This window comes from Sciurus carolinensis, chromosome 16 (assembly GCF_902686445.1).
Source record: "Sciurus carolinensis chromosome 16, mSciCar1.2, whole genome shotgun sequence".
Classification (NCBI taxonomy): domain Eukaryota; kingdom Metazoa; phylum Chordata; class Mammalia; order Rodentia; family Sciuridae; genus Sciurus; species Sciurus carolinensis.
In genome coordinates, this window is record NC_062228.1 from 58,462,527 (window position 1) to 58,474,882 (window position 12,356).

At 47.1% G+C, this 12,356-nt stretch overlaps 1 protein-coding gene across 1 annotated transcript in view; it reads right to left on the minus strand.

The window, feature by feature from the left end:
* Window positions 1-8,334: 8,334 nt before the first annotated feature.
* Tsks (testis specific serine kinase substrate) overlaps window positions 8,335-12,356 on the minus strand; it is a 29,232-nt gene continuing 25,210 nt past the window's right edge. The window contains exons 6-11 of the mRNA XM_047530077.1: window positions 11,775-12,061; window positions 11,103-11,297; window positions 10,509-10,682; window positions 9,749-9,884; window positions 8,620-8,744; window positions 8,335-8,491 (exon numbers count right to left, since the gene is read on the minus strand). Coding sequence (XP_047386033.1) covers window positions 8,335-8,491; window positions 8,620-8,744; window positions 9,749-9,884; window positions 10,509-10,682; window positions 11,103-11,297; window positions 11,775-12,061 — 1,074 coding nt within the window. The remainder of the gene's footprint in view (window positions 8,492-8,619; window positions 8,745-9,748; window positions 9,885-10,508; window positions 10,683-11,102; window positions 11,298-11,774; window positions 12,062-12,356) is intronic.

Sequence of the window (12,356 nt, forward strand, 5' to 3'; positions counted from 1 at the left end):
AGTACGTTTCTAGGCTCATGGTCCCTTCCTCGATTTTCAAAACTGGATCCATGGCATCTCTGTGCCTTTTTTCTATGGTCACATCTTTCTTTGACTGACTCCTACCTTCGTCTTTCACTTACAAGGACCCTTGTATGAAATAAAAAACAAAAAGGACTCGGGGTGCAGCTCAAGGGTGAAGCCCTCTGGGTTCAATCACCAGAGCAACAACAAAAATAAATAAATAAAACCACCTGTGATCCTCCTGCCTCAGTCTTCAAAGTGATAGGGATCACTGTGCCACTATATCACTGTGCCCAGAAGGGCACACTGTTGGATCCTCTTGATCTAAATATTTGGGAGGGTCCAACAGAAAGAGCTCACATTGGGCAGTGCTAGCTGCATGTCTCGTGATGTCCTGTCTGGAAGCTCCATCTCACTCCAGGCTCGGTGGCATGCCAAGAGTCCTCTGGGAAAGGTGCATGGCCTTGCTTCAGAATCCTGGGGTCTACACTGTGATTCTGCTCTCGGGAGATTCCTAGGCATAAACGCTCCACATGCTATCTGTGCCGATCCATAGACACTTCAAGTACCACGCGGTGTGCTGGGCGCATGACCTAATTGGCAAAGCTACTTGTGCTAAAGTGTTCACCTGGCCTGGGCGCCACTCAAAGCAAGAAGTCTTCCAAAAATGGATTGGAGCAGTATTTCTAAGTATAGAATGCCCACGAAGACGCCTGTGCTCGTTAGTGGCCAACTGAGTAGTGACTTCTTTTTTTTTTTTTTTTTTTTTTTGATACTGGGGGTTGAATCCAGGGTGCTCAATCTACCACCGAGCCACGTCCCCAGCCCTTTTTCATCTTGAGGCAGGGTCTCACTGCCCAGGCTGACCTTGAACTAAGGATCCTCTCGCCTAATCTTCACAAGTCACTGAGATCACAGGTGTGTGCCTCCAGGCCCTGGTCTGGGTGGTAATTTTTGAGCCAGCCTTTCACATACCCCACACTACTGGACTCCTAAACCTCCAAAACTTCACAGAAGTTATTTCCCACATTCTGGAGGCAACATGTCTTATTGATTGATCCCTCCAATGTACTTGCCACTTTGTGCTCACTCAGTTTGATTAACACTAATGGATTAACCCTAATATAATGTTTTGAGGAATGTTTAGTCCAAACAGTCAGTCACAGATGTAACTGAAAATAATTTTTAACATTCTATGCTTGTGGGTTTGGGATACAATATTGTCAACCCATCAATACCACCGAATGTGATCTACAGATACAGTGTAATCCCTATCAAAGTTATAATAGTGTTTTTTTGCAGAAATAGAAAAATTCATCCTGAAATTCATATAGACTCTCAAGGGACTTTGAGTAGCCAAATCAATCTTTAAAAAGAACCAATATCAGAGTTCCTGGTTTCAAAATACGGTAATCAAAATAGTGTGATACTTGCACATGACCAAAGAAAAAGAATGGAAAGAACACAAAACCCCCTCATATATGAGGTAAAATAATTTTTGACAAGTGTGCCAGACAGTTCAATGGAGAGGGACATTCATCTCAATCAATGGCATTTGGAAAACTGAATGTCTTCATGTAAAAGAACAAAACTGGACTCTTACCTTGTACCATATACCAAAATTAGCTCAAAGTGGATCCAATTATGTAAATGTAAGAGCTAAAACTATAAAACTCTTAAAGGAAAACATATGCAAAAAGCTTCATGACATTTTATTTGGCAAGGATTTCTTTTCATATTATACCAAAAGCACAGAAGAAAAAAGATAAATTAGACCACATTAAAATTTGACATCTCTGTGCATCAAGGTAGACAATCAACAGAGTGAAAAGACAACACATCAAGGGGCAAAAAGATTTACAAATTATAGATCTGATAATGGGTTAGAATCCAGAATATAAAAAGAACTCCTACAACTTAACAAAAAGCACAATCAATTAAGAGATGAACAAATGACTTTTAGACATCGTGATTCACTAGGGAAGTACAAATCAAAGCACATCTATTATGGTGACTACTATAAAACAACCAGGAGCAAACCACCAGAAAATAACAGGTGTTGGCTAGGACACAGGGAAAGTGGCAGTCTTGGGAACTGCTATGGGGATGTCAAATGGTGCAGCCAATGTGGAAAACAGAATAATAATAATAATAATAATAAATTTATATAATAAATTTAAATAAATATATTATTATTATTATTATTATTATGTACTGGGGATTGAACCCAGGGACACTCAACCACTGAGTCACATTCCCAGTCTTTTTTTAAGTTTTGAGATGGGGTCTCGCCAAGTTGCTTAGGGCCTCCCTAAATTGCTGAGGCTGGCTTTGAACTTGAGATCCTTCTGCCTCAGCCTCACCAGTTTCTGGGATTACAGGTGTGTATCACCACACCTGGCCCCTGCCCCTTTTATTGTTTATTTTGAGACAGGGTTTCACCAAGTTGCTTAGGGCTTACTAAATTGCTGAGGACTGGCTTTGAACTTGTGATCCTCCTGCCTCAGCTTTCAGAGTGGCTGGGATTACAGGCATGTACCATGGCTCCCAGCAACAGCATGGTTTTTAATATATTATTAATATTTAATTTTTTTCTTTCTTTCTTTTTTTTTTTTTTTTGGTACTGAGGATCGAACTCATATTTTGAGAAAGGATCTTGCTAAATTGGTTATGGCTTTACTAAATTGCTGAGGCTGGCCTTGAATTTGTAATTCTCCTGTCTCAGTCTCCTAAACCATGGGGATTACAGGCGAATGCCACAGTGCAGTGCCTGGCAATATTTAATTTTTAAGGAAAAATTAAATAAAGAGTTAGCAGATGATCTAGAAATTGTACTTCTGGGTATATACTCTGAAAAACTGAAGGCAGGGGTGAGATAGAACAGGAGGGGCTCGACCCTCCTCGAGGGATGTTTTTCTCCACTGTTCTTCGTCTTTCTTAGACAACGATTGTTTTTGCATTTTCCAGGGGTACAGCCGAACAGCTTTGCAGTCTGCTGACCCGGTCGGGCGGAAGTGGGGCGGGGATGGCTGCTGGGCCAGGATCCTAGCTCGCTGGTGCTCGGGAGGCCCTGGGCGTCGGTCCTGGAGGGCAGTAGGGACAGTGTGGTCCTCCACCAGGGTGATGGAGCTGCACGGCGAGGGCCTCTGTCCCTGCAGCCCAGGCAGCGGGGTGATCCTGGGGCTGTGCCACAGGGAGCGGAGCTGAGGGGATCGTCACCTTTCTTGCAGGCCCTGAGCGCAGCAGGCGCCGCTTTCCTGTCGGAGGACAGTTGCAGCGACGACCTGCGCCTGCACGTGCAGTGGCCAGAGGCCTCCCGCCGGCCGCCCCAGGCTGTGCACGCCCCAGGGAGTTGGCCTCGCGCCTGACTGGACCACCCGCCCCCACCCGGACCACCCGTCCCCTGCAGCCCCAGCCCGGGGTCAGGCTGCTGTCACCGCTGTCACAACCGCCGCGGCGGCGAGCCTCTCTCCCGGTGTGAGAAGGGATTTTCCCGTAACTTCCAGGGATGGCGGTAGTGAGCACCTCCCCGCCGCCTCCTATTTTTCTTAAAATGATTTGCAATTTATTTTAGGGTAACATATGATAGAAGTCTTTACATTTTATATATTTGAACCGATAATCCAACAATATTTTGAATAATTTCATTTCCTTAGTTGCTTTATGAAGACATATTTGTTATATATTGAAGTTTTTCATTATTCTATTTCTACTCTTCTTCCAAGACTGATGAGTGTTTCCTTAGAATTTATTAATACCTTGGCTTTAGATCCTGTAATTACTCTTCTGTAGTGGACAAAAACTTTGATCATGTACAACCAGAAGAATGAGAAGTTTTACTCCATATATGTATAATGTCAAAATACATTCTACTCTCATGTTTAACTTATTAGAACAAAAAAAGATTAAAAAAATAAAAAATAAAGAAACCTTTATTTCATTCATCTATTTCTTCAGACAATCTTTAGAATAACTGTGCCAAATCCTTTTCAATTTTGATCGAATTTTCATTAAAACCACAATGTATTTGGTGGAGAACCAACATCAACATTTATGTTATTTACCCAGGAAAATAATTCATCTTTCAATGTATTTAAGTACTCTTTAAAATATACACCTGGGTCTCGGGTGAAGAATTGGCTCAGTCATTGTTCTTGGCACACACTTTTATTATGTGAACCAATTTTATCTCTTGGCTTCAAATCTATTCACCTATACTGGACTTTGTATATCTGAGACTCAGACTGTTGAAATCCCTGGATCTAACCTAGTGGGGTGACACACCTGTAAACCCAGCAATTCCAGAGGCTGAGGCAGGAGAATCACAAGTTCAAAGCCAACCTGAGCAACTTAACTCAATTTAAAAAAAAAAAAGAAAGAAAGAAAGAAAAAGGCTGGGGATGCACCTCAGACCATGGTAGAGCACCCCTGGGTTCCATCTCCAGCACCACACACTCAAAAATGGGTTTGGGAATCGTTACATTGTGAGGTTCAAATACAACTGATGAGCTCTTGCCAATGAGAAGTGAGATGCTAGTAATCCACGGTGCGCAGTGGCCTCATGGATGACCACGTTATCATCAGTGTTGACTGAAATGAAGTTCTGACTGAAATGAGTGTCTTGGGGGATCTTGTGGCTGCTGCAAATGATCGTCATGGTGCCAACCAACGACCAAGGTATGCAGTGACCTCTGAGTACACTCACGTGCTTTACCGAAAGGACTCTGCAAGCCAGGTCTTTAAACTCTTTGGTCTAGTCACAGAGAACCAGAGAGTTATGGACGTTCTGAAAGAATTTATTTCTTTTTAAACAGGGGACCAAGATGAAAATGTAAGCAAGTAGGTTTTAGAATTTCGTACTAAGTTGAACTTAAACCCTTGTCGAGTTTCTAATACAAAGGTTCCGGTAGTAGTTGGAAATCACTGGGACCCTGACACATGTAACAGGGCGAGCTGGCTGAACTCAGATAAACCTGAGAAATTCAGACTTTCTCAACTCAGTGTCTCTGCCTCCCACCGTCCTCTCCCCTCCTCTCTGTTTTCGTACTGGGGATTGAACTTGGGAGTGCTTTACCACCTTTTAGTTTAGTTTTTTTTTTTTTTTTTTTTTTTTTTTTAAGTCGTAGATGGACAACACAACACCTTTATTTTATTTATTTATTTTTATATGGTGCTGAGGATCGAACCCAGTGCCTCACATGTGTCAGGCAACCACTCTACCACTGAGCTACAAGCCCAGCCCACCTTTTAGTTTTTGAGACAGTGCCTTGCTAAATTGCTGATGCTGGCCTCAAACTTTCAATCCTCCTGTTTCAGCCTCCTGAGGTGCTGGGATTACAGGAATGATTTGCATTGTTTTTAAAATTCACATGCCCCTAGTGACAAGTCTCTTCCTATGTTTATTTGCCACATGTATTTCTTTCTCAAGGTGTCTGTTGCACATGGGCTGCTTCTTAAATCGCCAAGAATTCTCTAACATTTCTCCCATTAAGAGAGCAGTCAATGTCCTCTGCACTTGAGTCTGGGTGACCTCTTCAACCAATAAACATGGTAGAAATGATAATGTGTATCCTAAATAATAAGGAAATATATCGAGAAGTTTGGGTTTAATTCCAAGAGTGACTTAATTAGTTCTGTCCCGAGTCTAATTGAGAGTTTGGATTCTTTTTGTCTTTCTGCTCTGTTGTCTTTGGTTGACTGGCTCCTGTCCTCAGACTTGCCACCTCATGGCTTGAATATGGTTGCTGAAGGTCCTGCCATCTGTGCAGACAGATTATACCAGACATAAATGGAGAAACAAGTGCTTCTCAAAAACAAAAACCAGCAAACAAAAGAACCCTCTTTTTAAAGAAACAGCCATATGCAGTGGTGTGTGCCTATAATCCCAGCAACTCAGGAGGCTGAAGCAGAAGGATTACAAATTCAAGTTCAGCCTCAGTCAATTAGTGAGAACCTGTCTCAAAAAAAAAAAAAAAAAAAAAAAGGAGCAAGAAACACTTCTCCCAGTCATCCCCTCCCCCATTTCTCTTAAACATATCTCAACCTGACCTGCACAATACACATGGCTACCTGAATCACAGGTGGGGGGAATGGGACCACCACATCTTGGCACAGATCAATAATTCTCCTCTCAAAAGTCTGGAGTTGGGCCACACTGCCCTGAAAGACATGATCACCCACTCTCTGAACAAGATTGGGGTATTGTTAATAAAAAGATGTAAGGTAAGACCATTAGGGCTTCAACGAATGCTGCCTGCTCAGCTAGTGACCAAGATCAACACTTCATTATATTTCTCAGCACATTAAGAAACTGCATGGTGGACTAAAATAAGCAAGAACTTGTGAGCTAGACAGAGCTGGGATTGCATTCCACACTGGCCTTGAATTTGAGATCCTTTTGCCTCAGCCTCCTGAGTCACTGGGATTTCAGGCCTGTGCCACCATGCCTGCCCAGAAAGACTTCTATTCACCTTTTACTCAACTTACTTGCTAACTTCGCTGATTTTTTAAAAAATGTATATGCTGTTGGATCCTTTACATGCACAATTATCATCTAAGAATAATGATAGTTTCTTCCTTTCCAATCTTTATACTTCTTAGCTTATTACAAATCAGAAGAATAGGGGCTGCCTTTCTAGGTCCTGGTTGGTAGAAGGCATGAAAGGGATTCAGGGGTGCTGGATGTCCTAAATCTTGGTAGTGGCTACATGAGCATGTTCCTCTCATGGTCATTCATTGAGACATACACTTTCAACTTGTGAATTTTTCTGTTTATAGTATGCTTCAATTATAAGTTTAATAATAACATCCTTGTGGTAGTTTCAAATAAGTTCAAAGATTGGCATTGTCTTCCAAACATGTCTGCAAATAATTATTTGATTAACTTCTGAGTATAATCTGGACTCATGACTTTTTTTTTTTTTTTTTTTTTTTTTGGTATCAGGAATTGAACCCAGGGACACTCAACCACTGAGCCACATCCCCAGCCCCTTTTTTTTTTTTTTTTTTTTTTTTTTTTTTGAGACAGGTTCTAAGTTGGTTAGGGCCTCACTAAGTTGCTGAGGCTGGCTGTGAACTTGACATTCTCCTGCCTCAGTCTCATGAGTCTCTGGGATTACAGGTGTACAACACCACGCCTGGCTTCTGACTCATTTCTAATGTATATTAAAAAGGAATTTGTTGGTGAGATTAGGTTATAAAAAGCACTGTGGCTTCCTGCTCATTCTTATACTTCTTGTTTTGGGAGAGTGTATTAGTCAACTTTGCAATACTGTGACAAAATACCTGAGTTCTTGTTCTGGGAGAGTGGGTTAGTTAACTTTCCAATACTGTAACAAAATACCTGAGAAAAACAACTTAAAGGAGGAAAGATTTGTTTTGATTCTTAGCTTCAGAAGTTTCAATCCATGGTCATTTGACCTTTTGATTCTGGGCCTGCAGGAAGGTACAATACCATGGGAAAGCTGTTCACCTCAAGGTGGCCAGGAAGTAGAGGAAGAGCGAGACAGACAGACAGGGCAGGGGGAGAACTGGGGACAAGATATACCCTTCAAGTCTTTGCCCTCAGGGACCTCTTTCCGCCACTTAGGCCTCACCTCCGAAAGTTTCTACCATCTCCCAATAGTACCAGCAGCTGGGAACCTAGCCTTTAATACAGGAGCCTTTGGGGACATTCCAGATCCAAACTGTAACAGAGATGGTAGTGCTGTGAGAACATGAATCTTCAACCAACACACAGCAAGAACCGAGGCCTTCAGATGGCTGCAGCTCTGGTTGATTTTTTCTTTTTCTCTCTCCTTTTCTTTTTTTCTTTTTTTGCTTCCTTTCCTTCTTGACTGGGTCTCACTGTATTTCCTGGTCTGTTCTCTAACTCTTAGGCTCAAGCAATCCTCCCACTTCAGCCCCTCAAGTGGCTGGGATTCCAGGCATACGCCACCACGCCCTGTGGCTAACATCTTGACTGCAGCCTAGTGAGGATCCTGAGTCAGAGCCACTCAGCTAAGCCACCCTTGGATTTCTGACCCCCAGAAACTGTGTGAGATAATACATGCATGTTATCTTAATTATAATTATCTATAATTATCTAGTAAAAATTGCCCTAAAAAATGTGGGCCTGACAGGCCCAAACTGCACCACAGAATGGTCTGTCTAACCCACCTCCTCCTCCAAGAACAGCACCATCACTAGCACCTCCCTGGGAACCAAGACACTGTGTTGGCTGAGGATTCGATGAATCACAGTGGGCGCAGAGGGTGGCACATGTGCACAGTTCATTACTCCTCTTTCTAATGCCAAAAAGGAGACAGAATTCATGCCAGCATGAGAGGCCATTTATTGCTCAGGGGCTGGACCCCCACGTTTTGGGGGAGTCCCCCCACTACTTCCTCCCCCCATTGTCCCCGTGGACCCCTCAAGTGGCAGGTTGCTGAGCTGATCGTGGAGGGAGCACATCTTCAGGTGTAGATAGTCCAGAGTGGCTACCTTCTCCCTGTAAGGACATCCAGTGGGGAGTCGGTGCTGGTGTGGCTGGGTGTTGGAGTGTCGGATTGTAAGGAGGGGTTCAGTCCTTTCCCCAAGACCTCACCCTCCTCCCATGCCCTCAGCCTCCTTCCTCACTCCGGCTTCATCTTGTCCGTCAGCAGCAGGTTCTTGGCCCGCAGGGCCTCGTCTTGGGCCAGCCGAAGGGTGGAGCTCAGGGCCTCTGCCCTGACGTGTTTGGCCAAGGCCTGGCGCTCCAGCTCCTGGGGAGAGGAGTGTAGGCGCCGCTGGGCTTGCTGTACTGGGCTGGGGGTGGAGGGGGAGCTGGATCGCGGAGGGCAAGGGGCAGGGTCCCGTGGGGCCCAAATTCCTCCCCCAGGTGTCCCATCATGCCTTGAGCCTGAGTCTGACCGTGGCATCCCACACACTGGGTACCCTAAACCTGTGTCTGTCCCCTGATGCATTGGCCCATGTCTCAGCAAGCACCAAGTCACATCTACGACGTTGTCCAGCAATACCCATGAACTTTCCTATATTTGATGTGTATGTGCACAGTATCCCATCATGTGGTGACTTCTACATCCCACAAGAACCCATGTCTCCTCATCCACAAGACTGGAGTCTCTTACAAGAATGTCCTTTAGTAGTCTGGTTCTCTATATCCCACAGTGCACTGAGCCCAAGTCCTCCCGTGTATTTGTCCTGTTTCACTACCACATCAAATCCCATGCTGCCTATCATCCAGGAAGTCAATGTTCCGTAATACAGCAGATCTCCATGTTCCACAATGCACCAGGACTCAAGTTCCAGCAGTTATTTGGCTTCAGTATGCTGCCCCAGTAAGAGTGTGGTTCCATTTCCCATGATACAGTAGCTTATGGTAACCAAAAGTCACTGGGTTCCCTGTCTGGCCTCACTGATCCCATATAATGCACTGCCTGTTTGAAGGTCTGCAGAAAATCAGGCTGATGTCCCATGAACCTTTAGACTGGTATCTGCCTCCTGGGTCCCCCATTACACCAGATGCAATGTCCCATCATGCCTTGGACTCAAATCTATAGCCAAAGTTTCCAGAATGATTGGCCTATGACTCAAACCACCAGGCTGCTTGCCCCTCTGCCTATGCATTAGAATGAGTCCATCCCCAGTAACTGCTGCCCACAGCTCAGCCCTTCCCTTCTGGTCACACACCAGCAGTACCCTCATGCCCAGGACTCCTTGCCCCCTGCTCTGACAGAAAAGTAAAGTGGGGCATGGTCCCTGGTACCAGAATCTTCTTGTGTAGCCTCTGGCAGCTGGGACAAGCAGGAGCCAGGCCCCTCTGCTTCACCTCGTCCACCAGCGGTGTCAGTGCTCGCTCCAGCAGATGCTGCAGGGACTCGGAAGACAACTGCTGCCCCTGGCTGGGGGAGGGAAGAGTGGTCACCAGATAAAAGAGGTCCAGTACCGACTCCATCCTGAGGATGCCTCATGGACACCTTCCCAGGCTCCATCTGGCCCCATTTCCATTATGCACCCCAAACAACCTTCCAACCGCACTTGGGGATACCCCATGGTGTATCAGGTGGCCTTTGGCTCATACTCCTGAAGGGCCCTTGCTTTCCAAAAGCCACCAAGAACTCACATTTCCTCTAGTGCACAAGTTACACTTGATCTCAAGTTGTACAAGGAATGTGCCCCCTTCCCACGACGAACCCAGTGTGGTGGTATCCTTTATTCCCCACCACACAGTCTCACTTTCTGCACGATGCACTGAGAAATCCTGCTTCCTACCATGTACCACATCCCAACCTTCCCACAATGCACTGGACATACATGATGCTCCAAATATATCAAGACACTAACTGTAGTTACCTTGTGGGAAGGTAAGAAATGTAGTTCCCATTACTCAGCGTGACTGACCGGTCCTACAACGCATTGTCTCCTACAGTGAACATCCCCTTCCCTTCGCTAACACCCCGTCTCTTTCAATGCGCTATTCTCAGTGGGGCTCAGAATGCAACAGGAAGCTGGCCCCACCTCCATACCTGGCACAGCGAGCACAGGAGCCTTGCGTGGACCGATCCAGGCTCATTGAGTGGTCAGGTCCTCTTCGGGGGTTCTGAAATTGCCTCCCCAGCTCCTCCAGAATCGGTTTCACTGGGCCCAGCCCCTCCAGTTCGCTCCTCAGTGAAGCCACAGACACTGCTGACCGCTCCACCCTGAGGCATGAGCGTAACCAGTGCTGCGAGGTCGTCTGGGCAAGACTTCATCCACTCTTGGTCCAGCACCTGAGTCTCCATCTAGTCTTCAATACTCTGTCCTGCCCACCCCTCTCTGCTCGGTTGGCTTCTCCTTTTGTATTTTAACATCTGGACTGCCTTCGCCCTGTTCTAATTGACTTTCCCTGATTCCTGGTGTCCACTCCTTATCTTTTTAGGGTATGGAACACACCCCTTCTCTAATTGGCTCCACCGTCGTTAGTATGTATGATATGCCTCTTCCTGCTATCTAATTGGCACTTCCCAGCGGCTGTATACGATCTGGAACGCTCAGACCCCGCCCATTGGCCCACCCTTTTCCCCTCAAGACTCCGCCCTCGGGTGGCTCAGCCCCACCCACGCACCGGCCCCAGCCCTCACATGGTGCACAGTTCGTCCGCCCGACCTCGAAGCTCCTGCAAGCCCCGGGCGGTCTGAGCTTGTTCGCGTTGCGCCCGCTCCCACTGGCCCAGGAAGCCGTCGAGCCTGCCGCCCAGGCCCCCTAGCAGCCGCAGGGCCTCCTGCACCGCCCCCTCCTCCTGATGCCACCGTGCAGTCAGCGAGGACACCTCCCTCCTAGAGGGGCAGAGGGAGAGTATAGGTGAGGACTAGGTTTGGTCACGCTGCCCTGGACCTCACGGGGGAGTCCAAACCCAGCCGGTCCCCAAACTCCCCTGTGCCATCCATTTGTTGAAATCTGCTCATGTCTTTCAGAATTCTGCCTTGTCAGTTATGCTGCGCCTTCCCTGTCAGGTCGCCAATCTCCACCTCTGCGCCTCCAGACACCATCTCTTCAGGGCACCTCTCCTCTCTCCCCTGCCCACTCATCTTGGCCACCGCGGGACCCGCCCGTACTCAAGCCCCGCCCCCCTCGGTTTCATCGCACCTCCAGTCTACCAACCCTAAATTAGTTCTTTGAAGTTCAGCGCGTCCAGGTCCCAGTCCCTAGAACACTTTAGAGACCCCACTTAGGCCCCGCCCACAAGACCTTTGAGCGCCAGCAAGGCCCCGCCCACGTAGCACCTCGCAGTAACACCCCTAGGCCCCGCCCACCTCAACTCCTCGAGACCGGCGGACACCTTCTGCAGCTCCTGATCGCTCCCGTAGGGGCTCTCCCCTGCCCGGGACCCGGTTCCCCAGCCGCCGGGGCCCAGGCCGCGCAGCCGAGGAGGTTCTTCAGGACTCCCCGGCGGGCCGGAGCAGCCCTGGTTCGGAGCGGCAGAGCCCAGGCCGTGCCGGGAGAGGCCGGCCTCCAGCTTCTGCTCCAGCTCCTGTAGCTCGGCCTCCTGCCTCCGCGGCGTCTCATCCTGCAATTGCTGCTGCAGGTATCTCAGCTTCTCCTGGGCCGAGAGAGAGAAGGTCACGGTGTCCAACCCCTCTCTTCCTACCACCACCTCCACCCCCAAATCCACCCCAGTAATCAGAGACTGGAAAGTAAGTGAGTCTGGATAGAATATTGGGAAGTACTGCTTGAAGTCTAAATGTCATTAGGGACATTCTTGCTGTCATTAGGGAGGAAATGTACCATTTGAAGTCCAATCCAGAAACTCCCCTAGCTTGCCTCAATGACTCCATCCAGCCATCCACCCCGACTCCAGCCCTCTTATGAGTCAGAGACCGGCCCCTGGCACTTAG